Source organism: Pimephales promelas, chromosome 20, assembly GCF_988280905.1.
Source record: "Pimephales promelas chromosome 20, fPimPro1.hap1.1, whole genome shotgun sequence".
Taxonomy (NCBI): Eukaryota; Metazoa; Chordata; class Actinopteri; order Cypriniformes; family Leuciscidae; genus Pimephales; species Pimephales promelas.
In genome coordinates, this window is record NC_142788.1 from 24,005,557 (window position 1) to 24,031,266 (window position 25,710).

The 25,710-nt window shown below is 36.5% G+C and overlaps 3 protein-coding genes across 4 annotated transcripts; 1 reads left to right on the forward strand and 2 right to left on the reverse strand.

Moving 5' to 3' along the window:
* Positions 1–99: 99 nt before the first annotated feature.
* Positions 100–2,326, reverse strand: ormdl2 (ORMDL sphingolipid biosynthesis regulator 2). Its single transcript, XM_039651533.2, has 4 exons — positions 2,288–2,326; positions 1,674–1,848; positions 1,204–1,355; positions 100–756 (listed from the first exon to the last, which is right to left on the reverse strand). The coding sequence occupies exons 2-4, from the start codon at positions 1,845–1,847 to the stop codon at positions 621–623; spliced, it is 462 nt and encodes a 153-aa protein (XP_039507467.1). The 5' UTR covers position 1,848; positions 2,288–2,326; the 3' UTR covers positions 100–620.
* Positions 2,327–3,487: 1,161 nt separating this feature from the next.
* Positions 3,488–5,087, reverse strand: LOC148970653 (uncharacterized). The gene is made up of 4 exons (XM_089124097.1): positions 4,759–5,087; positions 4,535–4,633; positions 4,102–4,251; positions 3,488–3,900 (listed from the first exon to the last, which is right to left on the reverse strand). The coding sequence occupies exons 1-4, from the start codon at positions 4,894–4,896 to the stop codon at positions 3,739–3,741; spliced, it is 549 nt and encodes a 182-aa protein (XP_088980223.1). The 5' UTR covers positions 4,897–5,087; the 3' UTR covers positions 3,488–3,738.
* Positions 5,088–7,833: 2,746 nt separating this feature from the next.
* Positions 7,834–25,023, forward strand: pan2 (poly(A) specific ribonuclease subunit PAN2). Of its 2 annotated transcripts, none has more exons than XM_039651527.2 (26): positions 7,834–7,987; positions 9,778–10,078; positions 10,386–10,555; positions 10,724–10,844; positions 11,334–11,411; positions 12,734–13,004; positions 14,247–14,592; positions 15,750–15,846; positions 16,141–16,260; positions 16,542–16,661; positions 17,014–17,142; positions 17,260–17,459; positions 17,570–17,718; positions 17,884–17,990; positions 18,292–18,390; positions 18,643–18,725; positions 19,080–19,221; positions 19,364–19,501; positions 19,584–19,643; positions 19,756–19,846; positions 20,576–20,733; positions 20,820–20,963; positions 23,111–23,290; positions 23,383–23,476; positions 23,569–23,772; positions 24,442–25,023. In XM_039651527.2, exons 2-26 carry the CDS (start codon positions 9,791–9,793, stop codon positions 24,474–24,476), a joined length of 3,624 nt encoding a protein of 1,207 aa, XP_039507461.2. In that variant the 5' UTR covers positions 7,834–7,987; positions 9,778–9,790; the 3' UTR covers positions 24,477–25,023. The 2 variants fall into 2 exon arrangements, with proteins under 2 accessions (XP_039507461.2, XP_039507462.2); XM_039651528.2 differs by having other exon boundaries at positions 23,569–23,760.
* The last annotated feature ends 687 nt before the right edge of the window (positions 25,024–25,710 follow it).

A 25,710-nucleotide genomic window follows, 5' to 3' on the forward strand; every position in this document is an offset into this window, starting at 1 on the left:
AAACTAAGCAATGAACTTTAAGAAAAACACTTCAAGAGAAACCAGATTTTGCACAATCACACATTATCACAGATCTTTGTTTTGCATTTTTGGAAAAAATGAAATGATAAATGGAGCAACAGTTTGGATTGACCTCAAAACGTGTTTTCCTATTAATTCTAACATAACTGCAGTTCCCATGTTATATACTAGAACACTGACAAAAAACAATCTGAATATTATAATTCAGCACTATCATGTTTTGATTCCACAGTGGCAGAGCTTGTTGTGGGATTATGCAAGGGTAACCTTAACATAATTAATATAGGCGAATAGTAATTGGCACATTGACTGTTGCAATGTAGTCAAATCTTCCTTAAACTTGACGAATCTAGAAAGTTTTATATGATGAAAAGAAATTACAGACATAAGATTGGATAAAAAAACACAGATTGAGTAAACCTGAGCATGGAAGGCCTTTTTTGTTTTTTTTAAATAATGTACTCGAGTCCAGTGCAGTTTTGGTTCCTTAAGTCCCTACGGCTTTGGACCAAGGAAGCATCATATGGAGAATAAAGGAACGTCAGTCATCTCATCTCCATGATGCTACGTCCCCTCCATGAGCGGGCTGCAGTGTCATATCAGTATTTATTTATACCGAATAGACGAACTCCATGAAACTGAGGCAACTTAGGAAGTAGGACGCTTAGTAGCGAGCCTGTGTTGACTAGGAAGTGGGTGGTGTCATATTTAGTGTAGAAGCTGGCCAAGATGTACCTATGAAAACAAAACAACAATTATTGTAGATATGATAGTTAAATGTGTCGATGATATATAATGGTTTATGTACAGCTTTGCTATTTCTCAGCTAATTCAACCTTCACACTCTGTTCGACCAGGCTGCACATATACAGGTGCGAATCCTCCAACACTATTTTGGCCAGTGTTATAGTTTCATTGTCCAACCCCTGTATATACATATTTGTGGCCTAACAAAATATTAGAGTCTGTGACCTTGTTTTGGCTAAGAAGTGCATGTGTGTCTGTATACAGTACCAGACAAAGTTTGGAATCATTAGTATTTTTCTAATCAAGGCTGCATTTATTTGATCAAAAATACAGAAAAAAACAGTAATATTGTGAAATATTAATACATTTTAAAACAATGCTTTCCTATTTGAATATACATTAAAATATAATTTATGTATTATGAATATCACTCACAATACAATGGGTGAGATGGTAAGGAACTTCCTTGATGCTGTGAACTGGATGCCATAGTCCATCTGTTCCCAGTGAGTGAGCAAACGTGCTTTGCCTTGGTCTGGCGTCTCAAACGGTGTGCCTTTGACGGTGTGCAAAAACAGATACATCACCTAAATGGGAGAGAATTGCATTAACAACAGACCACTAAACTTAGAATACAACTTCTAAATAATTCCCATGAATTGGCTTTATAAATTCAACCAAATTAACTGATTTTTGATTGCTCACGAAGGCTGCATACTTGATCAAAAATACAGTAAAAAACTGTAATATTGTGAAATTCTGAGAGATAATGTGATACTGAAGACCATAGGAATACGTAACATTTTACATTTTTTAAATTTTATTTAAATTTTTATTAGGCAAATGCACTTGGTTACGTGACGATAAGAGACTTTATTTTAAAAAAAAAATTATTCCAAACAGACCAGGTTGTGTATGACATTGGTGAGCGTCCACACCACAGGCACACTGAGGAAAGGGATGCTAAGTAAGACTACATGCAGGGCAGTGGTGAGCAGCAGGTAGGCCAGCCAGATCCCCCGGCTGTTCATCACCCGTGTGTTTGGGTTCACCTCGCTGTGAGCAACGCCCACATTCATCCTGCAGAAAAACAACAGCCGTGATATGCTTCACGCAAACATCCGAAGCCATTAAAAACAAATAAGGATGCCCTTTACCTGGGTACACACTCTTTACAATGAATTACGATTATCATTACAATAACTTCCCCGACGATAAACCTGTTTGCGGTTTATTTATGGTGTGTATATATACCACGGACTAGTGTGTACTTTTCGGGGTCTTAATGCGTAGTATGTACAACATTCATGATGATAACATCTGAACACTGTTGTTAGCTATCCAGCTAATGGATTCAATAGTAGTACAATTGCTGCTGCTGATAAAAGCTGAAGAAAACCCGCCATGAACAATAGTAAGGTATGAAGTAAAGATTAATGAACACAGCACAAAATACAAGTTAAAGTACATTAAAGTTTTGTAAATAAAGAGCTAATGTTGTCACATGAGAGCCACCCACCTTGCGAAGTAACCAGGAAATAGAGCGTCTGCGGCTAGGTTTCAAAACCCAGCGAGCTGCCTACGTAGACAGCATCCTACGCGCGTGTGTGCGATGACTAAGTAGCACACTAGATTTGAAACACAGCCTCTTTCCGCCCTCTGACTGACCTACTGTCTCATTAACATAATGGATATTTTATTTAATTTGTTTATTTATTTAAATATTTTATTTGTATGTGTGTCGCAGTTTCTTTTTCGTTTTATTGAGTAGGCTATACTGGATTTGTCTCCGTCAGCTTGCGAATGTAATTAATTATTTTATTTTCAGTTATTGTAATTTATCATTCTATACATTTATTGAAATAAAATTGTAATAATCTATATTATAGTTTATATTGCTTTATTTGTATATTATAGCATATTTATCTTCAAAATGCATAGTTTGTTGTAAAGCTAGTGTGTTTTATAAGTTTCAACAAGTCAGCTGTTGTTGTAGGTACATTTGCGAAATTAATTAAAAAAAAAAATCATATAAAGAAGCTGTATTAAAAATCAGAGAGTTTTAGATTCTCTGGTATTGGCAATAGTCCTACTTCCTCTTCTGTGAAAATGTCACGTTAGCCATAATAATAAGACCGTATGATATGACCGTACAGTTAATTAATTTAAAAGTGTAGTTTAAAAAAAAATTCTGATGATGATGCTTGCACTCTATTATTTTTGTAATTATTATTTTAATGTAGACTATTGTTTATTGCCTCTCGTGTGTTTCCTGTCAAAAAAAATAACATCAATTATCTGGAAAAAGTCAATAATGTGACCTCTGTCTTTGATTGCCTTGTGTGTTTGTTGGTAAACCAAGTTCTCTTTTGTAACTATGACATCATCCTTTGTGGGACAATACACACGTTCCAGAGAGAGCTGAGTGGTGACAGCATCTAAGTTAAGGACATATTTTGCAGGAAGCTTACTGCCACCATAAAGAGTAGCATGAATGTTTATGGAAATCACATCTTCCCTCTCCTTTTACAGAGAGCTGTTGACTTCAGACTGGGAAATTTGACAGCGCCGACTCTGTCATTTCCTTGTTGATTAGAGTTCTAGTGCTAGTAAAAGTAATTAGCTACATGTTACTGTAGTTCTTCAATGAATTTCTTTGTTCCCCAAAAGAACAACATGCACACAACAATGAAGACAACTTATGAATACAGAGTTCTGAAATACTTGTTCATATATTTATTAAATTAGACACCTTATCGGTACAATAAATACAGAAATAAATAAGAACACAATAAATAGTTCTATAAATATATCGAATCATGTCACACATGAATTCTTAATGTTAATGCAACTTTGAGTTGTTATTAAATCTGTGTTATTATAACACAGGAGAACCTTCGAGGAAGCATGCAAAAAGCTGAACATTTTGATCAACATGATCACTACTAACATATTATCTTTTCTCTCAATCTAACACTGTTTCATCTCCACCGTAGGAGCAACTGGGGATGCCAGAAAAGAGAAGACGCGTGCAGATATGATGGAGAAGGAGTAGAGTCTTTCCACACTGTCCCGGCATAGAGTGTTGTCATACCATTCAACTGAAGTCAAAGGAGCATCGACCACTGGTTCCTGGTCATCAAACAAGACAATAATGAAATTAAAAGAGCATTTGATAAAGTCATTTACATACAAAACTTTCCAGGAGGATAACAGATAAGGATGTGGGGGAAAAAAATGTTTTACCTCTTGTTCTATGAAAACGTGGCAGGTGTACATTACATCAGAAGGAAGTGTGTGTGCAGCAAAGATTTTGAATAAAAACACACATACCTTAAGCACCCGCAGGATGTCTCTGGTAACAATAGAGATTTTGTTGGCCTGCTCTCTCCAAATATCGCAAGCTGAATTCTTAAACACACCATCTTTATGGAAAATTCTGGTGTAGTTTTTCAGAGCCATAATAATTCGTGAAAGGCAAGTCTGAAAAGCAAAAGACAGGGACAAATTACAACATTTGACAACATTTTTGTATAAGCACACTGCCAGGACAAATTATACAAAAGAGGTACCCTTTAGGTACAAATATTTGGTACCAATATGTACCTTTAAGTTACTCAAAATGTGTTCCTTTTGAAAGAGTAGGCTACTGCCTCAGTGACAGCTTTTGTAACTTTTTTCTGAGAGTGCAGTGTAAAACATATGATCTACTAGCCTATGGAATCATTTATAGACCAATAAGAATGCATCTAAACTATCCTTTTACCTCTTTTTTGTTTTGAAGTGTCCACGGATCACATGCGTCAATTGGTCGTATAGACACTGGAGCATCATCAATGATACTTGCAATTTTAGGTGACTCAACCTGCACAGAGCATAAAATTGCTTTATTATAATCAACAACATAAGAAGGGTTTCTGAAACAATAAAGATTGAATTTAGAAATTAAGAAAAAAATATAATATACATTTTTCTTAAAAGTATCCTTACCTGCAGATATAAATCTCTCGCCATGTCATTGAGTTTCATAGACAGCGCTTTTGACTTCACATCATTTGCGCGCGCCGGGGCGCCTATTACCTCAAGCCAAAAGCAAACTAGACACGCCACGAATAATGGTAGATTCATAGTAAATGTCTTGTGCAGTCCTTTCTTCTGGAATGATTGGAAGCAAATCTATTGTAGTGACATTGACAACGGTGCTCCTTTTATGACGGCCTACCTCTTTATGATGATGTATGAGTCATCGCCACAGGATTTTCCCCGCGATATCACAGGTAGGGACTAGTCCTAATTAAGTCTTCAAGTTTCGCTTTCATTAAAAATATTGTTCCTCAAAAAACAGTCTCCAAGATGCTCAACATAATGCTGGAGAAAACGTATTATGATTATTATTAAGTTATTAAAATATAACTTAATTGCCTGGTTTCCATTATTATGGAAGGAAAAAACATGCTAGTGAATCGTAATTAGCCTATGAAATAAGTCTATTAGATTACAAAAATTGATATTTTGACATATCGAGTCATAATTATGACATTCTCATAGGCTAATTCTGAGATTAAAAAGTTGCCTATGACATAAAAATGTATATGGCATCATTCGCTACTACCTACGAATTACTAGGCCTACATTTAAAGCCTATAGGCTACTACATTTCAATTGTGAGTAAAATAAAATAATTAAAAAAAAAAAACATTACGATTTAGGCTACCAAAGCATGATTGTGATGCAGTTTTGTCACAACTTTTGCAATCCCTCGCAAAATGTATGACTTCTCAGCAAAAACTTTGCGTTTCCCAAGAAACGTTGCGTTAGTTCGCAAAGACTATTTTATTTTTATTTAATATTTAGTATTTAATTATTTGCGGGGAACGCAGACATTTTTGCGAGCAAGGGCAAGTTTCTTGGAGAATACGAAATGTGTGAGGTAGGCTAAAAAGCTACGAAAGCATTGCCATCACCGTGTCCCATTTATATTTTTACCAGAATGCGGTAAATGCAGGTGAAAGACATCTATGCTGCCTTCAAAAATTGATCAGATGAAGGTATCTCAGGAGACAGGAAGTGAAGCTAACATTAAATTCGGACGTGCCTTGATGCTTTAATTTAAGGCTTCAAATACAGCCGACAGTCCAGTTTGCACTTGGTGTTAGCTCCCATTGGATTTATATCCAGGAATTATTTATCAATTTATCACATTATACATTACACATTGGGGCAATCAGTTCTTTGATTATTTTTCTATATAACTACAGTATATATTAAAATGAATATATATATATATATATATATATATATATATATATATATATATATATATATATATATATATAATTTTTATTTCTCTGACACATTCTTTTCCCCAGCATCGTGCCGTGAGTTTGTGGAATTTTCTTAAAAACTTGACATCTGATTGATATTCTTACAAATAGTATTAGTCAGCGGCTTCCTTTTTAATGTCAAATGCAAAGAATGTCCATATCGGTAGATAAGCACACCTGTGATGTACTAAAAAGAGGGCCATTACAAAAGCATTACGGGAAGTGTGATGATGTAATAATTTGTAAATGCAATGCACCCAATGCAATGCTGAATGGTTCATAACAACGTAACAAACAAATAACAAACTTGTCAGTAGCTTCTCCTGAATTTCTCACATGCTTCTGAACCAAGCTAGTTTTGGAGTGCACCTCCATATTGCTGTTAAAATACAGGATTGCATTGCCATTAACTTAGAAGTCAGTATTAAAAAGTTACAGGAATTTTCTTCCACCTCAAGCACATAAGACATTCGTGAGAATTTGAGGTGGTAGATCTCTTCTGCAGATCTTCCCATTCACAAATGTTTCGCCCTTTCATCTGCATTTTGATGGAGCAACACAATTCTCCCGTTTAGATAGAACTTCCAAGCTGTAAACCTATAACCACTCACTGTTCTTAGAACCCTGAATGACATAGTTCCCCCTTTTGAGAGTTTTCTATTAGGTTATCGGAGGAAGTGAGACTATGTCCGCAAACCAAGCCTAAAGCGTGCACAGAATGTCTTCTGTCCTGAATATACCTCTACTAACGAACATCATAGTATTTGATGTTAGATGTCAAGTTTTTTAGAAGATGTCCTGTTTATATATATATATATATATATATATATATATATATATATATAATTGTATCAACAAAAGCCTTGAAATAAATCTATTGAGTCTACTGGGGGAAAAAAAACAGAGAGAGAGAGAGAATAATAATTGAAATATTTTTCTAAACTTTTCTATAGTGGAATATTTTCTCTTTTTTTTCTTTTTTTTCAGAATTAAAACTTATTTCAGGCAGATAGACAAAATAATATTAATTTTAGCCACCGTTCATATCCCGTATGAGGTTCGATCTCACCCGAACAAAAGAATTAGGAGTATTTGATATGAAGACGAGCCCAGCAGTTGTGTAATGGTGGCTCCATGGTTTGGCCAGATATTGACTGGCATTAGAGTTAAAAAGAAAAGAAAAAGATCAAAAAGATTTGGGTATTCAAGTACATAAATAAAGATTATAATAAATTCATATATATGTGTATATATATATATATATATATTCTAAGAAACCTGAGACAGGAGTGACAGTATGGTGAATACTTGCTAAAGGAATTAATAAGAAGAACATTAAAATAGAAGATTTGTTAGGAGTACTATCCATTCTAAACAAATCACTGAATAGGAAACATGAGACGTGTGTGATGGTGTCAGGAAGAGGAGTCAGTGCAGCACATCTTTTTAGGATAAGATAATGAGAGAGATAATAAGGAATAATTTGAGGGAATTAGGAGTTCGGGAATTAACATTAAAAGGTGTGTTGAATATAGGTGACAGGTTAGAATATTGTTTACTTTCTTAAGATAAACTGGTTTGTTTAAGAGATTATGAGGATAAACTGGGATATGGAAAGTGTGTTGTGTTGTGAAATGAATGAATGTGTGTGTGTTATAAGTTTTTTTTTAAATTATTTTTTTTAATCTACGTTTGTGTGGAAACTAGATTGTAAACCTCTTGTCTGATTCACACTCCGGAGCAAAAGGTGGCGATAATGCACCAAAAGCTGGTCACCAACCGCCATTAGAAGCAAAGAAGAAGAAGAAGAATATCTCACCCGGAAGTGCGTGCTTGTTTTTGTTTTGAATGAAGGGACTAGTGTGTATGGATCCGAGGATAACTGTAGTCTAAAGGTATGATTTATCCTGTTAAATGTTCAAATTACACATTTTAAGGCCATTCCTGTTACGTTGTCAAAAGGACTTTTCGCTATTTGAAATCGTGAGTGTAACGTTAGATGTCAGACGTCCCACGCAAAGAAAACAAATAACGTCGTTGCTCTTTAATTCAGATGTATTAACGCACGCCCAATTTAAAAAAGATTTGCATATAACATTTTTCTTGTTTGTACTGCGGTAGGAAACCGAAAAACTGTCGCACAAGGTAAAATAGCGCCGCTTTTATTTATGTAGAGTCCAACAGTAACTTACTCTGTTGTGATTCTAACCCTACAGAGCTCTCTACCTAGATAGCGGTAATGAGTGTAATACTAGGCGATTCACTCGGAATTGGAATGCGTTTATTGAACTCATGGTGCTCAAAAATGCTGTCTAGGTAGGCAGCTCACTGTAGGTTTTTAAAAGAAGCACATAAGTTAAGTCTCCACAACTGGGTCCACTATCTAAAAGGGTGCCTTTCCATTCTGAACAGGCTGTCAGCCTGCCTACACAAGTTACACTACACCACAACTTCTCCATTCAGCTAGGCTCGTCATCCATAACTCCATCAACATCAGCCAAGGAGTTGTGATTGATCAATTGAACTTCACAGACCACATCGCTAGAACTGCCATTGTCCTGCAGATATGCCTCATACAACATTAGGAGGATCAGGCCCACCTACACAACTCCTTGTCCAAGCAATTGTTCTATCCAGACTGGACTATTGAAATGCTCTCCTGGGTGGTCTTCCAGCTTGCACTGTAAAATGCTGCAGCAGATTTGTCTTTAATGAGCTGAAGAGAGCACACGTCACTCCTCTCCTCACAAAATTGAACTGGTTGCCAGTTGCCGCTGTCATCAAACTCAAGTCACTGACGTTTGCCTACAGAGCAACCACTGGCTCTGCTCCCTTTTACCTAAACTCATTACTTCAGACTAATGTGCCATTCAGAAAATTGCGCTTTGCAAGTGAATATCGGCTTGTGGTGCCATCTCAAAGAGGCACAAAATCTCTTTCTCTGACCTTTACCTTGACTGTTCTCTGCTGGTGGAATGATCTGCCTAACTCAACCAGAACTGCTAAATCTGTAGCCATTTCAAGGAACTGCTTAAGACGCATCTTTTTCGGCAACACTTGATCCATTAAAACTAACACTTTCTCTTCTATTCTACATCGATTTATTTATTTAAAAAAAAGCACCATGTACTGTTTTAGACTGGGAAGGATCATCGCACTTGCATATTGTTGTCTTATTGTTTAACTGCTTTAATTGTTCTCATTTGTAATTCACTGGATAAAAGTGTCTGCTAAATTAATGTAAATTTCTTATACATTTTAAAAATATGTATAGATTTTATTTCAGCTATTACTAGCCTGATCAATTTCATGACACTAACTAAAAATTAATTTAACGTCAATTTGAGCAAAATATTAAATAAATTAGTAAAATGTGTATATATATATATAAGATAATAAGATATAATATGAGATATATTATATCGGGGGATATCGGGAGATGGGGGGGAGGGGGATTTTATCATTCTAGATTTTAAAAAGAAATTGGAAACACAGAGCTGGGAAACCATAAAGCCATTTAATTAAGGAGGAGGATGAAAGTTAAATAAAAAGTTAAAGGATTTTTTGTTGATGTATTAAGAACAAAACCTTTAATAACACAGAAAAAAAAAGATTTAAAGTCATATTTATTCATAAAGGACACAAAAGGCACCCTTGACCTAATTTTGCTGTCCCTCTAACCCAGCATCACCATCCCCATGATGAACTTCGAGGGTCTGGACCCGGGCTTGGGCGAATACGCGCCTGGCCTGCACGGCAACCTGGAGCCCGGTCTGGACTCTTCCCTGGACCCGCGGCTCGACCCCGCGCTGATGCAGGGCGTGGAGCTCGACCCCGATTCGTTGGCCGTGCCGGTGTCCGACTCCGTGCACATAGTGGAGGGCATGTACTCGGAGCTGCACAGCGTGGCTGCTGAGGTCGGGATCCCCGTGACGGCCACACATTTCGACCTGCAGGAGGAGCTCCTGTGGATGGGGAACCACCGGGTGAAGTGACGCATTATTACTGCATTTATGTCATTTACTGAAAAAACACCAAGCTATAATTGAGACAACATAGAAAGTGTTTTCACCAAAAATTCTGCATGAATGGATGAATATTTCTATTGAATTTGGGAGATTTAAGGTTAAAGTTTAATCTCACTCCAAAAATTCAGCTGTGGTTTGGACAGTGATCGAATGCAGTATCTCTGATGTACTTCCACAATTAGATGATGTCATTTTATTCACTAGCCTGAGCCGCATTGCTGACTTGGGTGTGTGTGCGATTGTTCTTTCCTCTCTTTCATAACAGGGACATGCAAGTTCCTTCTTTGGTCCGACAATGGGCCGCTACTCCTCTTTCCAGGTGCACATGACTGATGACATTCGCCACATCCAGAGTATGGACACAGGGGTGCTGTTTCTGACCAAAAACAACCTCAAATGCCTCACGCGAGGAGGTCTTATTATGTTTGATTATCCGTGAGTTGCACACCTACATATATACTACATTTACGTGTCCAGACAAGCACTGGTGTGATTTGTAACAGAACAGATCATACAGAAGATACTGTGAATACTGTAAAAAATGGTTTTATTTTCTTGTGTTATGCCTATGTGCAGGTGTTCATTCATTCGTTTTGTTTTCAGAATGGAGGAGGGTGCCGACATGCACAGTTTGATTCTGAACGATAATAACACATTGTTAATGGGGGGTCTGCAGAACTACGTGGTAGAACTTGACCTCACCACAGTACAGGAAACACAAAAAGTAAGATGATACAATACCACTTCAGTAATACTTTTCTAGCTCTACCTATTTTTATAAAGAATTTATTAATAAACTGTTTAAAATAAACTTTTAATTTTTATAAAAATGCATATAAATATTTTGTATATTTGACTGATTTTTTTATTGATCATTAAACAATTAAAATCTCTAGATAGCATATTTTCTGTTTCTTTTAGAAATAATGATAAAAATAAATTTTAACATTTTATAGTTCAGCTTTGTTTATAACTTTGTTAATGTTTATTGTTTTCGTGTTTTTATATATATATATATTTGCATTTTTTAATTCATATTTATTTTTAATGCCATTCATTTCATTATTTTCAGTTTGTATTATTTTGTATATTATGTTTAAAATTCTTTTTTTAGATTAATGCATCTATGAATGTTTTCAAGACTCATTTTACAACATTTAAAATGGGATGTTTCAGAGATCTTTTTCTAAAGTGTTCATTTCATATCTTCTAGTTTACTGTTGAAGTGCCCGGAGTCGCCATCATGAGACAGTCCAATCGCTTCTTTTTTTGCGGTCACACATCTGGCAAGGTGAGTGAAGGAGTTAAACGAAAATGGATGTGGAACACACTGTTTCCTCCTTTTGCTTTTCCCACAGAAATAGAGGGATGTGGTGTGTGAAAAGTTTTGCTGTTATCTCGTGTGGGAACGTGCTGCCTACACTTTAGCTACAAGCACGGGTAGAATACATAGGGCTTTTTCTTTTTGTTCATTCATACATTCCTAAATTTCTCACATGCAGATCAGCTCAGACTATTTGGTAGTTGGAATTTTCAGCTTGTCTACAAAATTAAGTGGAAGAGCTTTATGCGCATGGATCGATCTGTCTCACCACAACAGTTTATATGATCACATTGCAGTTCAATGAAAATATTTATTTTGTTAGCAACTACAGCTCATGTCATTTGCCAACATTTGTTTAAATATAGTATTTTAAACAACATTCTTCTACAAATTCTTGTAAGATTCTTTTTTTTATCCATGCAGTTTTATGAATGAAATACATATTTGTATACAGCAAAAATTTTAGGCTGAATGTTGGGCTGACCATGTTTTAACATTTGACCTTATTAGACATGCTAACACTCTGAAACAATGTACTAAAACGTTTTGTACTTTGGATGAATGCATGTGTGAAAACCCATGAGTGTGTGTGTGTATAAATAGCATAATTTGGGAAATGAAACTAGACAGGTGTCTAAACTCGAAACTAAAAACAGAGTTTGGTTACCTAGTAACCGAAGGGCTTGTCAACAAAGAACCAATCAAATTAAGTAAGGTTGGTTACCTCCTTATTCGATAAAACTGTTGGATTTGTGTTTACTCGGGGGATTCTCAATGGGATTTGTCCGAGATCCACCGGCCATGCTTATTGCTTCTTTTTGGGAGATTCTCTGAGACTGCTCGAGAGGCTTCTGGCCGTAATAAAGAACATTTAAAGGATAATTACTCAAGTCTGTCTGTCATTAAAGTTGCGCAAGTATAGTAGAGGGAGCGGACGCTGTAGTCGACTGGAGACTCGCTGATGTGTGAACGTAGCTAACGTAATTTAGACACGCTAGCGTATAGGTTATACTAGAATAGTCAGTCTCAGGGAGACAAATCTAAAATAGTTAGGTTTGAGGATAGAAAATCTATCACAGTGACTAACCTAAAATCTTACTGCTGCAAATAAATTTCATTTGTTTCTGGCGTAGATTTATTGATAATGAACGATTACTCCAACCATTATTGTTGAATGCATTCATCTCATCAATAAGCATTACCTTAATCTCTAAAGTATATGGTAAAAATATATAGTAATCATTGTTAAATTAATCTCCCCATTGTCATTTCTGAATTGTTTGTCACAGGTGTCTCTGCGTGATGTACGTACATTTAAAATGGAGTATGAGTTTGACGCGTTCTCCGGAAGCCTGTCAGATTTCGACGTACATGGTAACCTGTTAGCGGCATGTGGTTTCTCGAGCCGTGGCCTGAATGGACTGTCATGTGACCGGTTCCTCATGGTGTATGACCTGCGCATGATGAGGGCCATCAGCCCACTGCAGGTCCATGTGGACCCCGTTTTTCTCCGCTTTATCCCCACATACACCTCCCGTCTGGCTATCATTTCACAAACAGGTATGATGCATGTGTGTGTCTCAGAAGTGCTAGTCCTGGTATTTACCTAACTATTACCACTAAAAAGAGAACATTAAGTGTCCATGATCTGTTGAAGAACTGTGGGACTTTTGGTCGGTCACATGAACTAATTCTGCTGAAGAAGCTCAACAGTGTCTCAGACATGCATTGCAATGTCCTTGACTTGAAGACATTCTCACTCAGCATAATATATTGTATTTTCAAGAAAGATAATTTATTTTTATTTTTTTGAAAAAGAACAAAATGTTGACTGTAGTTTGATTTTTAGCCTTTGGGGTTTGGTTAAAATCAGAACAAAAAGGAAAAAAGTTGTAAGAGAAAAGAGAAAGTGTTTTTAAAGATTTCACAGAGGTTAAACATAATGACAATATGTGAGTATTTTTAAACTTGGTGCACGACTTATTTGCCCTTACAGGGCTCCAGACAGGTCGCAAATGTGCAGAAGAAAATTGTGATAAATTAACATTTATTTGGGAGAAGTTCTATATGAACTATATATTTTTATTCAATTAAAATATTTAATTAAAAAAATAATTGGTTTGTAATTAATAGATTGTAGAAAAAAATAAAATGACTACTTCACAAAAATATGGTAATCGATAACAGTCTTGTACTTATTACTCTCTCCCATACTGTGCATATAGATCATGTGATGAATCTTAATCAGCATCAGTTTGATAAATAGAACCTTTTTGTATGAGAATCATGGGAGGAACAGAATCTGATGGCAAGCAATTTAGCTGTTGACAACCGTTTATTTTTTTTTAGTGACTTAAAATGTATTGATTCTATGCTGTATGGGGATGGCTCTTAATCTTTCTCTTACAAACAGGTTCTTTTTCATCTTTGTCAAAAAGATTTACACAAAAAACCCTTTTGGTTTTGAATCAGGTTTCAATTAGACTCACTGATTTGTGAGAATCATAAGTCACCTAGTCACCAATTAATCATTCAGGATTCTTACTGAGTTTACAGTTGACTCCACTAAACGGCAAGCCATTTTTCCATTAAATTCGATTCGAAATAAACCTGTAACCTTTACTGTGATGTATTAGTCTATTTACTCACTATTGTTCATAAGACGATGTATGACTGAAGATACCTGTTTACAACAGAGTTTTGTAATAATGGTATTAAAATAAAATAAAAAATACTTTCAAATATTATACAAAAATATTATTGCTTATTATTTGCCACTGAGATCCTGGTGTGTCGTTGTAGGTCAGTGTCAGTTCTGCGAGCCCACCGGCCTGGCCAGTCTGGCTGATATCTTCCACGTCAACACAGTGGGGCAGCTGCTGATGAGCTTTGATGTGTCGTCCAGCAAACAGGCGCTCTCCTTTGGGGACTCTGGTGGCGGTGTGCACCTGTGGTCCAGCGCCCCAGAGGTGTCCTTCAACAGTTACTCCAGAGAGACAGAGTTAGCTCTGCCCTGCCTGGTGGATTCCTTGCCCCAGCTGGATTGGAACCATGAGCTCATGCCTCTGTGCCTTCTGCCAATGCCCCTTACCAGCACAGAGCCCCTGCTCTCTGATTGGCCAGCCTCCCTTATCACGCCCAGCCCCAGGTATGACTGAGCCTCATTCTGCCTTATACATGCTTATGCTCACCAAGGCTGCATTTATTTGATCAATATACAGTAAAAAAATGTTGATTTCAGTATTACAATTTAAATAATGGTTTTCTATTTTAATACATTTAAAAAATATATATTTATTCCTGTAATGGCAAAGATTTTCAGTATTATTACTGTAGTCTTCAGTGTCACATGATCCTTCAGAAATCATTCTAAAATACTGATTTGGTGCTTAAAGGGATACTCCACTTTTTTTTTTTGGAAATAGGCTCATTTTACAACTCCCCCAGAGTTAAACAGTTGAATTTTGCCATTTTCTAATCCATTTAGCCGATTTTCTGATATTTAGAAGAATCTCATTGACTTCCATAGTAGGAAAAAAATATACTATGGAAGTCAATGGGACCAGAAACTGTCTGGTTACTGATATTCTTCTAAATATCAGAAAATCGGCTGAATGGATTCAAAAACGGTGAAATTCAACTGTTTTAACTCAAATGAGTTGCAAAATGAGCCTATTTCCAAAAAAAAGTGGAGTATCCCTTTAAGAAAGATTTTTGACAATGGCAACAGTTGTACCACTTTTTGTGGCAAACATGCATAATTTGGCATGATTCTGACCAACATTTATTTGAAAATATTGTAAATGTCTTTAATGTCACTTTTAATCAATTTAATGCATCCTTACAGAATAAAAGTATTTCTTTCTTTCTGACCCCAAACTTTTCAAAGATATTGCATATATAAATATTTCAAAATATTTTATCATTTGTATACTGCATGTTTTGGCATATTTAGTAGGTCATCTATCCATGCACACATTCAGTTTGCATACTGTGCACAATATGAATACTATTTTTTGCAGAATGTCATACAGTAGAATGGTATTTTGCACACATCCCCTGTATCCGAGTGTTATTGAGTAATACTGCCCCCTGCAGTATGTCTCATTCTAGGTTATGACCATAAATACTAGAACTGGATTTGTTGTGATATTTTTCAATTTGAGCAAAATAATATCTTGTATCTCACACATTTAGTTTTATTGATACCAATTTTATTTATGTAGTTTATGCATATCAATTCCCTCCTCAACAAATGAGAGTTGAATGGTGGTTTGTTGATGTTTATTCTTTTCACTGTGTCAGACGAGCCCCTGCAGTAGATGCAGAGATTCTTAGGACTATGAAGACTGTGGGCTTTATTGGATATGCCCCCAATCCTAGAACCCGTCCCAGAAACCAGGCAAGCATGTGCTCTTTTCAAACTTGATTCTAAAGATGGCAAAATGCTGAATTGAAATGTTTCAATGATTTCAGCATCATGAAATGTGTAAACTACTTACTAAACAATTATTGAGCAATTAAAATTAGTCAAGACAAACATTTTCCATATGTTATAAGAGTGAAGTCATATCTTAAAGTAATGTAGCTGATCCAGTGTCTTTGGTATGTTATTTGACTATGTGTCAATCACTTCAGTTCAGTAATGCTGTATAACCGGTAATTTCTTTACACAATTTATCTCTGTTTTTCCCAGGTTCCTTATAAGATAAAAGACGTAGAACTTGAGTATGACAGCTATAATCAGGTCCCGGAGTCTCCTATTGGTCGAGATGAGGAGCCACATCTTTACATGATTCCAAAGAAATACAGGAAGGTAGAGATGAGCCATTATTGTGCATAAACCAATGATCTTGTGGATTTTTTTGAATTACAAATATTTGCATATTCATTTTAGAAGAGATGATGTAATATATATTGTTTTTAGAACAAAAACTGAACTGAGGTCAAAGAAAGTTTGCTGCAGTTGAATAATAAAATATGAATGATTAATCACAATGCCCTATTGTGGGATCCGTAGTGATTGTCATGTTTATTAAGTACACCTGAAACACTGGGATAAGGCTGTTCTGATAATGTGACTTGTTCTTATGTCAGGTGACCATTAAATATTCCAAACTGGGACTGGAAGACTTTGATTTTAAGCACTATAACCGGACCCTGTTTGCTGGTCTGGAGCCTCACATACCCAATGCTTACTGTAACTGCATGATCCAGGTGAAAATACAAACACACTCTCTTGTTACGGCAATATTATTATTATATTTATTAATAATTAAAGATAAATAATAATCAATATGCAAGTACATACATATTTTAAAGTAAAGTAAATGCATACATATTATATATACTATATGTTTAATATTTTAGTTTAAATACAGTTTAAAGTTTGTCTGCTGAATCTCAAAAAAAAAAAAAAATCCCAAAACGTCACATGCCGATTACTGTAAAAAAGTCCTTGGGATTTTTTTGTCCTCTCTAAGGAATTTTGCGAATGCACAACTTTCACTTTGAATGTATTAGCTCTCTAGAATTTTATTAATAGTTAACCCTGTGTGTGCTGTGACAGGTGCTGTACTTCCTGGAGCCAATCAGGTGCCTGGTACAGAATCACTTGTGCCAGAAGGAGTTCTGCCTTGCCTGTGAGCTGGGCTTCCTTTTTCACATGCTGGACTTGAGTAGAGGAGACCCCTGCCAGGTATACGATCTTCCGAGTCATCCCCATCTGTGGTTGGAGATCTATTCCACCAGACCTGTCAGTCAAGCATAGCATATGCACATACACAGAGTATTTGTTTGTTTGTTTCCTTCACAGGCCAGTAATTTTCTCCGGGCTTTCCGGACAATTCCCGAGGCATCGGCCTTGGGTTTGATCCTGGCTGACTCTGATGAGCAGACAGGGAAAGCCCGTCTGGGACGTCTCATCCAGAGCTGGAACCGTTTTATTCTTGCACAGCTGCATCAGGAAACACTGGAGCAGGAAGGACCGCAGGCGTACAGAGGAGCCAGCAGCAGGTGTGGACTCCACAGTGGATCTGCATCATTCATGAAACACAAGCCCCATCAATTCAATGCAACAGATTACACAAGAACTGAAAAAAATGTGTGTTTTGTGTCCATGGCAGTGCGCTGGGTTCCACAGGGGAGTCTGTGATTGGGCGGTTGTTTGGCTGTGAAGTGGAGAACAGCAGTTTGTGTCGCTGTGGAAAGGAGACGGTTCGCTCTTCTCTGACTCTGCTGTTTACCATGCACTACCCGGAGCACAGCTCTCAGGGTCAGAACCACCAAACCCACACATCATTCACACATCTATATGCATGCATTACAGATGTTTTGCTAGAGTTTTTAAAGGTTTGGTGGAAAGTGGTTTGATTTAGATTTTTCTTGTTCTAGAAATTAATTAAATAATTGGATTGCTCTTTTAATTGGATGTGGACAGATAAGACGATAGAGGAATATGACTTCGCAGACATCCTGAAGAAGAGTATCTGTCTGGAACAGAGCACACAGGCCTGGTGTGAGAACTGTGAGAAATACCAGCCAACAGTAAGTCATTCCCTCTTTCTCTTACAAAATTTGATGAATGATTACAATGACTTCTGAAGGATCGTGTGACACTGAAGATTGAAGAAATGAGAAATCAGCTTTGGCATCACGGGAATAAATTACATTAAAAAATATATGTTTATTTTAAATTGTAATAAAATGTAACTTTATTACTGTTTTACTGTTTTATTGGTCGAATGTGTGTGCATAAGACACTCCTTTAAAAAACATTAAAAAATATTACCGAACGGTAGTGTACATCCAGTGTATGGCTAAATACTAAACGCATATCTATTTTTAGGTGCAGACCAGGAACATTCGCTGTCTGCCTGATGTTCTGGTGATCAACTGTGAGGTGAACAGTGCTAAAGAGGCAGAGTTCTGGAAGGCACAGACTGAGGTCAGACCCATATCCCTTTCTATTGGCAGAATATATAGTCATGTGCTTACAGCCATAAATCTTCCCTTTAACGTTCTCTAATTCTGTACACATTCGCTTGCGTCGTGAGTTAAAAATCCTCATTAGCAATGCAACAGCCTGTTCATTCAGCTGATCGGTATATATTTGGTGTAAAAAACTCTAGTCACATTGATATGTCTTGATTTTCCATTCATTCAGCAATATTAGTATTAATATTCTTTTTGTTTACAGTATGCGTTCAACAAAGCCCTGAAGAAAGAGGCTGCTGAACCTCACAAACCCAAAGAGCCTCTACCGACAGAATGGTGTTTAGAGTAAGTGTGATGATTGGAGAATTTCTGGTTACATTTTTAGTCATTTCAATATGTGCATTTTAATATATATTTTTTAAATGATACTATTTAATTTGAATTATTTCCAGTTAATAATTTTAGTGCTTCAACTTAAACTTGCCAGTGCAACATTTCTTATTTATATTTGCCTAGATTAAGTTTTTCAACTAATATATATATTTTATTTCAGCTTTTTTTCTGCTTTATTTCAATAAAGGTTGTATCAGCGATTTCAGGCCCCAAAAAAGGCCCAAACATAAATGATCACATTCTAACCCTGATACATATATATTCTAATTATGTGTGTGTGCGTGCTTGCGCACGTGTTGTGTACAGGGAAGAGCTGTGCAGTGCGGAGGGCTTGACATTTGACTCTCAAGCGGAGGACATGAGGCACGTGTGGATCCCTCTTAGTCTGAAGATGTGCATTAGTAAGTCTCAGGGCCTGGAGGTCAGCAGCCTGTCTGAGGGAGAGGAGGTGAGGAACAGCTTTTCACTCTTTACAACAAATGAAGGATTTCAAGGATTTCCGTATCAAGGATTGTCCTCAGACAGATGACATTGGAGGTTATTAAAAGTAAACTCTGCTCAACCAAATTGTGACTTATTTGTTCTTATAGCTGACTGAAAGTGCAGAGGCAGATGGGGCTTCTGTCTATGACTTGGTCGTCACTGTGTCTCACATCCAAGATGCTCGGACCGGAGGAAACCTGGTGGCACATATCAAAGTGGGCGAGACCTACCATCAGAGGAAAGAAGTGAGCAAAGTCTTTTAAGCACTTATAGATATTTGACATGATATGTTGGACATGAACTGAGATTTCTGTGTCTTGCTTTCAGGGAGTAACACACCAGCAGTGGTATCTGTTCAACGATTTTCTGATTGAGCCGATTGACAAGGTAAAAATACCAAACATCAGTCATTTCCACTTTACACACCCCATATACACTGTAATGTATTAGCTCAGTAAAACCTTTTTTATGACATCTTCAATCTATCTATCTTCAATAGGCTGAATCAGCACAGTTTGATGCGAACTGGAAGGTTCCGGCTGTACTTTACTACACCAAGAGGAACTACAACGCCAAGTATGATTTGCGAAGTATGTGATGCTTTATCTGACTTTAAATACATCCTCTCTTTAAAAGTGTATCAGTTTTCACACACACTCTAAAAAAAAACACACACGCACATTTTGCTAGGATTTTATTATAATAATGTAACATTTGTAATATACACTTAGTATACTATACATAGCAAGGATGCATTAAATCAATCAAAAGTGACAGTAAAGACTTATAATGTTACAAATATTTCTGTTTTAAATAAATGCTGTTCTTTTGAACTTTCTATTAATCAAAGAATCCTGAAAGATAAAAACAAGAACCCTCAAAAAATATTTAAACAGCTCAACTGTTTGCAACATTGATCAGCAAATCAGTATATTAGAATTAATTCCGAAGGGTCACGTGACACTGAAGACTGGAGTAATGATGCTGAAAATACAGCTTTGCATCACAGGGATAAATTACAATTTAAAATATATTTAAATAGAAAACATTTATTTTAATTTGTTATATTTCACAATATCACACAATAAGACACTTTCAAAAACATTAAAACAAATCTTCCTCCCCCAAAACTTTTGAACGGTTCTTTTGTGTAATCTTACAAAAAATATTTTAATGTTGGCACAAAAAGGTTATGAAGTTTCCTTGTAAACCTTTATAATACACATGTATATTGTTGTAGTTTTGGTGGCATTTGTTTTGTAGCTGTTTTGTTTTTGTATCATTTAAATTATTCCTGTATCTACGCCATTTCCTCATAGTTAAGAACCCCATTGAGGCCAGCGTTCTGCTGACGGAGGCCTCCTTGGCACGGAAACAGAGGAAGAGTCACGCCACCTTCATCCCCCTAATGATGAGCGAGATGCCACAGGCTGGGGAACTTGTTGGATTAGACGCAGAGTTTGTCACACTCAACCAGGTCAGTTGGAAACACTAATATTCGGTCATTTTAGAAAAATATTTTTTCCTACCCTAAATATTTACTGCTTTCGTGTGCTTGAACAGGAAGAGGCAGAACTGCGCAGTGACGGGACCAAGTCCACCATTAAGCCCAGCCAGATGTCTGTCGCTCGGATCACATGCGTGAGAGGCCAGGGTCCCAATGAGGGAGTGCCGTTCATTGATGACTACATATCGACACAGGAACAGGTCAAGACTCTGTCAAAACATTCCAAGGACATGTACACACTGTAAAGTTGCAGGAGTGACAACCAAATTTTAATATGGGAGTGAATCCCCTAAATTATCATTGTGTTTGTGTGTACTGAACACAATCTGTGATGGCTCCGTGGGAATCATAGCAAAAAATAAGTAATAAGTTATATTAAAAATAACTTATTACTTATTTTTAATAAGTAATTACCTCACAACCACAACAAAAGTACATTCTATATAGTATGAGGCCCCGTCCACGCTACTGCGATTTCGTTTAAAAACGGAGAATTAAAACGAATACTATCTCCGTCCACACCAGCTTTTTATCTGCGTATTAAAACGACTAAAAACGCGGATCACGTGACCATTCACTAACACTGGGCATGCGCGTGCCGACTGATGACGCCCAATCTTAGAGCCGAGCGTGAGCCTCTGCGTCCTCATTTCTAAACTCCTAGTTTTGTCCTGTCTTCACTAAAACGCTGTCCGGAGATTCAAAACGGAGCTGCGGCATTTCTAAACTTCTCAGTTTTAGGTCTTCGTTTTTTCCATTTTAGTTTGGACGGGATGTGCAAACGTAGCAAAAGGTCTCCATTTTTAAAACGAAAACGCAGTAGTGTGAACCGTACCTGAGTCTATGTAGTATGAGTGTAATCTGGACTACATTCGCCATGTTGTCATTATCACGTACCTAACAGTGTCGGTTACATCTCTTCACTGCCATTCATAAATCTGCTCTCGCGGCATCATGGGATAGTAAAGTGTCTGAAATCACTTCCGAATCTATGGATGAATTATGTCATCCGGGGATATTTTTCGGCCTACTCTTTTATGAGTACTGTTTTTTGCCTATTGTATAGTAGGGAAGTTTGTGATTTCGTATGCAGCCGTTGTGTTTTGCAATTGAAACTACGACACCCCGACAGATGTGTAGTGTTCGTCGCAGAGCGCTCTGCCATGTCCACTTAATATAAGCGTTTTGGGGTTGTTGTATAAGCTTGGCTCATAAAATATTCAAGTTAATAAAGTGGGAAGGTGAGAGGCACGATTTTCAATATAAAACATTTGGATAGGGATGCACCGATATGACAATTTTGGCCGATAGCGATAATTCTCATATTTAAAAGCCGATAACAGATATATTGGCCGATAAATCTAAATCCACATTTTTATAAAATTTGAGAGCCTGATTATAAAAAGTCTCCTCATTAAAAGCCAAGACACACACACAATTATGATGTTCTTATTTTAACGTTTTGTAGCCGATATGACAGACTTTGCACTTTAACTGGATTTTCCTTTTTTAAAGTGATTTCAATCGTATTTCAAGCAATTTAAAAGCATCATGTTGAACAGTGCGCATCTAAAGTGCCTCATCTGAAGGATAAAATACATTATTTATCAGCTTTTAGATATCGGCTAAATGTTCTTGTTGGGCCGATAACGATAACATTAAAAATGATGATATATCGGCCGATACCGATAATGTGGCCGATATATCGTGCATCCCTACATTTGGAATTATTTCAAATTGTAATGAGCTTGTTTCTGGTTCAGTGTTTTTTTCTAGCAATATCTGGCAACACAGGTAAGTCAGGGCTCATACCTCTTTCTTTCCCTGTGACTTTCTTGCACTGCACAGATACAGAAGAGTAACGTTTGCGTTTTATTACGGCAGTAACAACAGCTATACAGTTCGGTTCTGTACAAACTGCAAATTTTTGTAAATGCGGTATTTTAATTTGATCGTAGAATGTGCTTGTCACTCCTGTAAATGACTAAACTTTGTGTGTACAGAAAATGTTTAAGCACTAAAAGCTGAATTAACAACCGAATTTAGCGGCTGTGTGTATGTGGCCAAAATGTAACTCGCATAATAGGGAAATTACCTTTGGAAATGATAAGGGCTTTTTAATGACCTCATAAAGCGAGAACCTCAGTTTTGTGCCTTATCAGGAGAGATCTGATATTACCGTCATTATAACGGTCATTAGTTTTGAATGATTTAAGCGTAAGGTGAATCACTTTCCATATTACTGTACATGTGCTTTCGGTATTTTTGTCAAAAACATGAAATCATGTTCAAAATGTTGGGAAAACACTTTCCACTTCTTACTAGTTTAACCTTTTTGCATGTACAGGTGGTGGACTACCTGACTCAGTATTCTGGTATCAAACCTGGAGACCTGGATGCAAAGATTTCATCCAAACACTTGACTACTCTGAAGTCTACGTATCTTAAATTGCGGTTCCTTATCGACACTGGCGTTCGCTTTGTAGGCCACGGCTTGCAGAAGGATTTTCGGGTCATTAACTTGATGGTGAGTTGACTTTGTGTGAGTTTATATTTTATTTAGTATGTGGAAAGTAAGTTTAAAATGGAAACCGATATTAAGCCCCTCACATTTTCTAGGTTCCAAAAGACCAGGTGATTGACACCGTCTACCTCTTCCACATGCCTAGGAAACGAATGATTTCTCTGCGTTTCCTGGCATGGTACTTCCTAGGTAGGTTTCTCGCATGAAATTTCCTTATCTCTTGACCTCATATGTCATTTTCCGTGTATCAGCGTTTTATGGCTTTTTGAATATTTGTTTAGATCTGAACATCCAGGGTGAAACTCATGATAGCATTGAAGATGCACGGACTGCCCTACAGTTGTACAGGAAGTACCTGGAGCTGAGTCATAACGGAGGAAAGGAAGAGTTCCGGAAGGTTCTCAAGGCTCTTTATGAGAAAGGACGCAAGCAAGACTGGAAAGTCCCAGACATTGACTCTGCAGACGGTCAAGGTAGCCCAAAAAGTACGAATCACTGACATGGCAGTGACATTATTTCACATAATATATATATATATATATCATTGCTGATGTTTATATACAATAATTATTACATACATAATAGAATAATATTTTAAAAGGGTGGTAAATTGTAGAAGTAAATATTTTTGCAATGCATTCACAGTTGACCAGTATGGGTTTGTCAAATTCTAATACTGATGTCTTGTGAGCTAATTTGCCAATATGCTGTATACATAATATAATGAAATACATTGAAATAATACAATGAAATGCACACTAATTTTATATCATATTTACTTATACATCACATTATTCCTCATTTAAATCATTTCAGACTAAGGCATACATGGCAAAAATGTGCGAAGCCTGTTTGAGTTGCATTAGTAGTGTGATGGATAGATTTATATTTTGGTAGATTTTTGTAACTGACACAATGAGGAGGTAAACTGCCCAAAAAGGCAGAATATTGACCAAATATTGGCCATTGAGTTACCCTGGGAAATATTTTTGTCTTATCGCTGCAGTGTAATTTAAAAAAACTGAGATGTTTCCAACAAAGAATGTCCCTGTCATTTTAAAAAGTCTTTCTTTTGTCCTGTTTGTCATTTTTATGTGTGCATAAGTTAAGCAAATGTTGTTAGATGGACTTCTGATGCTCTTTTCCCTCTGCAGGAACAGCCGTGTTTCCCTCGGTTATGGGTTTATGATTCGACTCTCGTGTTGGTTATATTCCTGCCAAACAGATGCCAGCTCACGTCATTTCTTGTACAGCCTTTCAGTGTTCATCATCAACATGTCTTGAGCCAAAATTGCCACTGAATTTCATTAGGTAGCAAATCTGAAATAAGGCATGCTATCCTGTGATATAAAAAGTCTGTTTTGCCCTTTAAAAGTTGGGGAATCATAAGAAATGTAAAAACAAAAAATGTTATCATTTCTCCACAGAATTGTCTATCCTGTATGTGTCTGTCAGGAAGAATATGAATAAGGGGGACAGATTTTTTTTTCAGGACTGAGACTTTAAATTGTGAATTTAAAATGTATAAACCAAGTATTGACTCCATGGTGGCCTTTTGCACCAAGGTATTTATATTGAGTCAGAAACTTCACTAATATGAATTACATGATATGGATTAAGCTCTCAGTGGATTTACTGTTATTTTCTACTTTGTATCTATGATGTACATTTCCATAAAGTGGCAGCTGAATAAAGACTTATGGATAAATCTCCTATAGTCCAGAGTAAAAACCAAATGAAGTTCTCTTTATGTGTTATAGTTATGTTCTCAAAGACCATATGCAAATGAAACTTCAAACAATAAAATGCTATTCTATAAAAACACATAAAACAGCAATAGAGTGCAACAATCGAGTTAAAATTGTTTTCCCGGCCTGGTTAAGTCACAAAAATTAATTTATAAAAGTCATGGTGATTTATATAATTCATATACATTTTCTGGTCATGCTCTGCTCTCTAAAATACTTCAGTAGCTGGATGTCATTCTTGTGCTTTGTCTCAAATAAAGTAATATCTTTGATTTAGCAATTATAACTTTGATGAAAGGTCTTGATCCACTTCAAATGTTGACTACTGTAATTCTTGGGTTTATTTAATACATTATTTTAGACTGTATCATAATTCTTATCAATACATCATCCTTATAAATAAATTGTTTACACTGGCTGAGCTTCTTCAATATGCAATTGCCGACGATAACAATAATATAACAATTTAAAGAACTTTAGACAAATAATTTTTCTGATCCTGACTGCTTTTTCTTATGCTACTACATTCAGTTTCTTATAAGACTTTTCCGGATGCAATTGTTGCTCGTGGAAAACTAGTTCATGCTGGAAACTAAAACGCTCCATTGTGAAATGGAAACAATGTTAGAAAAGCATCACTCATTACATAACCTTTATTCAACATAAAAACGAAAT

Coding starts and splice junctions, on each gene's coding strand:
- ormdl2 (XM_039651533.2), bottom strand. CDS start 1,847: ATGAATGTGGGCGTTGCTCACAGCGAGGTGAACCCAAACACACGGGTG. Junction 1,356..1,673: donor CCAATGTCATACACAACCTG/GTCTGTTTGGAA, acceptor TCTCCCATTTAG/GTGATGTATCTGTTTTTGCA. Junction 757..1,203: donor ACCATCTCACCCATTGTATT/GTGAGTGATATT, acceptor TTGTTTTCATAG/GTACATCTTGGCCAGCTTCT.
- LOC148970653 (XM_089124097.1), bottom strand. CDS start 4,896: ATGAATCTACCATTATTCGTGGCGTGTCTAGTTTGCTTTTGGCTTGAG. Junction 4,252..4,534: donor CACTTCAAAACAAAAAAGAG/GTAAAAGGATAG, acceptor TTTGCTTTTCAG/ACTTGCCTTTCACGAATTAT. Junction 3,901..4,101: donor ACATCCTGCGGGTGCTTAAG/GTATGTGTGTTT, acceptor TTTGATGACCAG/GAACCAGTGGTCGATGCTCC.
- pan2 (XM_039651527.2), top strand. CDS start 9,791: ATGATGAACTTCGAGGGTCTGGACCCGGGCTTGGGCGAATACGCGCCT. Junction 17,143..17,259: donor GTAGAGGAGACCCCTGCCAG/GTATACGATCTT, acceptor TTTCCTTCACAG/GCCAGTAATTTTCTCCGGGC. Junction 19,847..20,575: donor CGCCAAGTATGATTTGCGAA/GTATGTGATGCT, acceptor ATTTCCTCATAG/TTAAGAACCCCATTGAGGCC.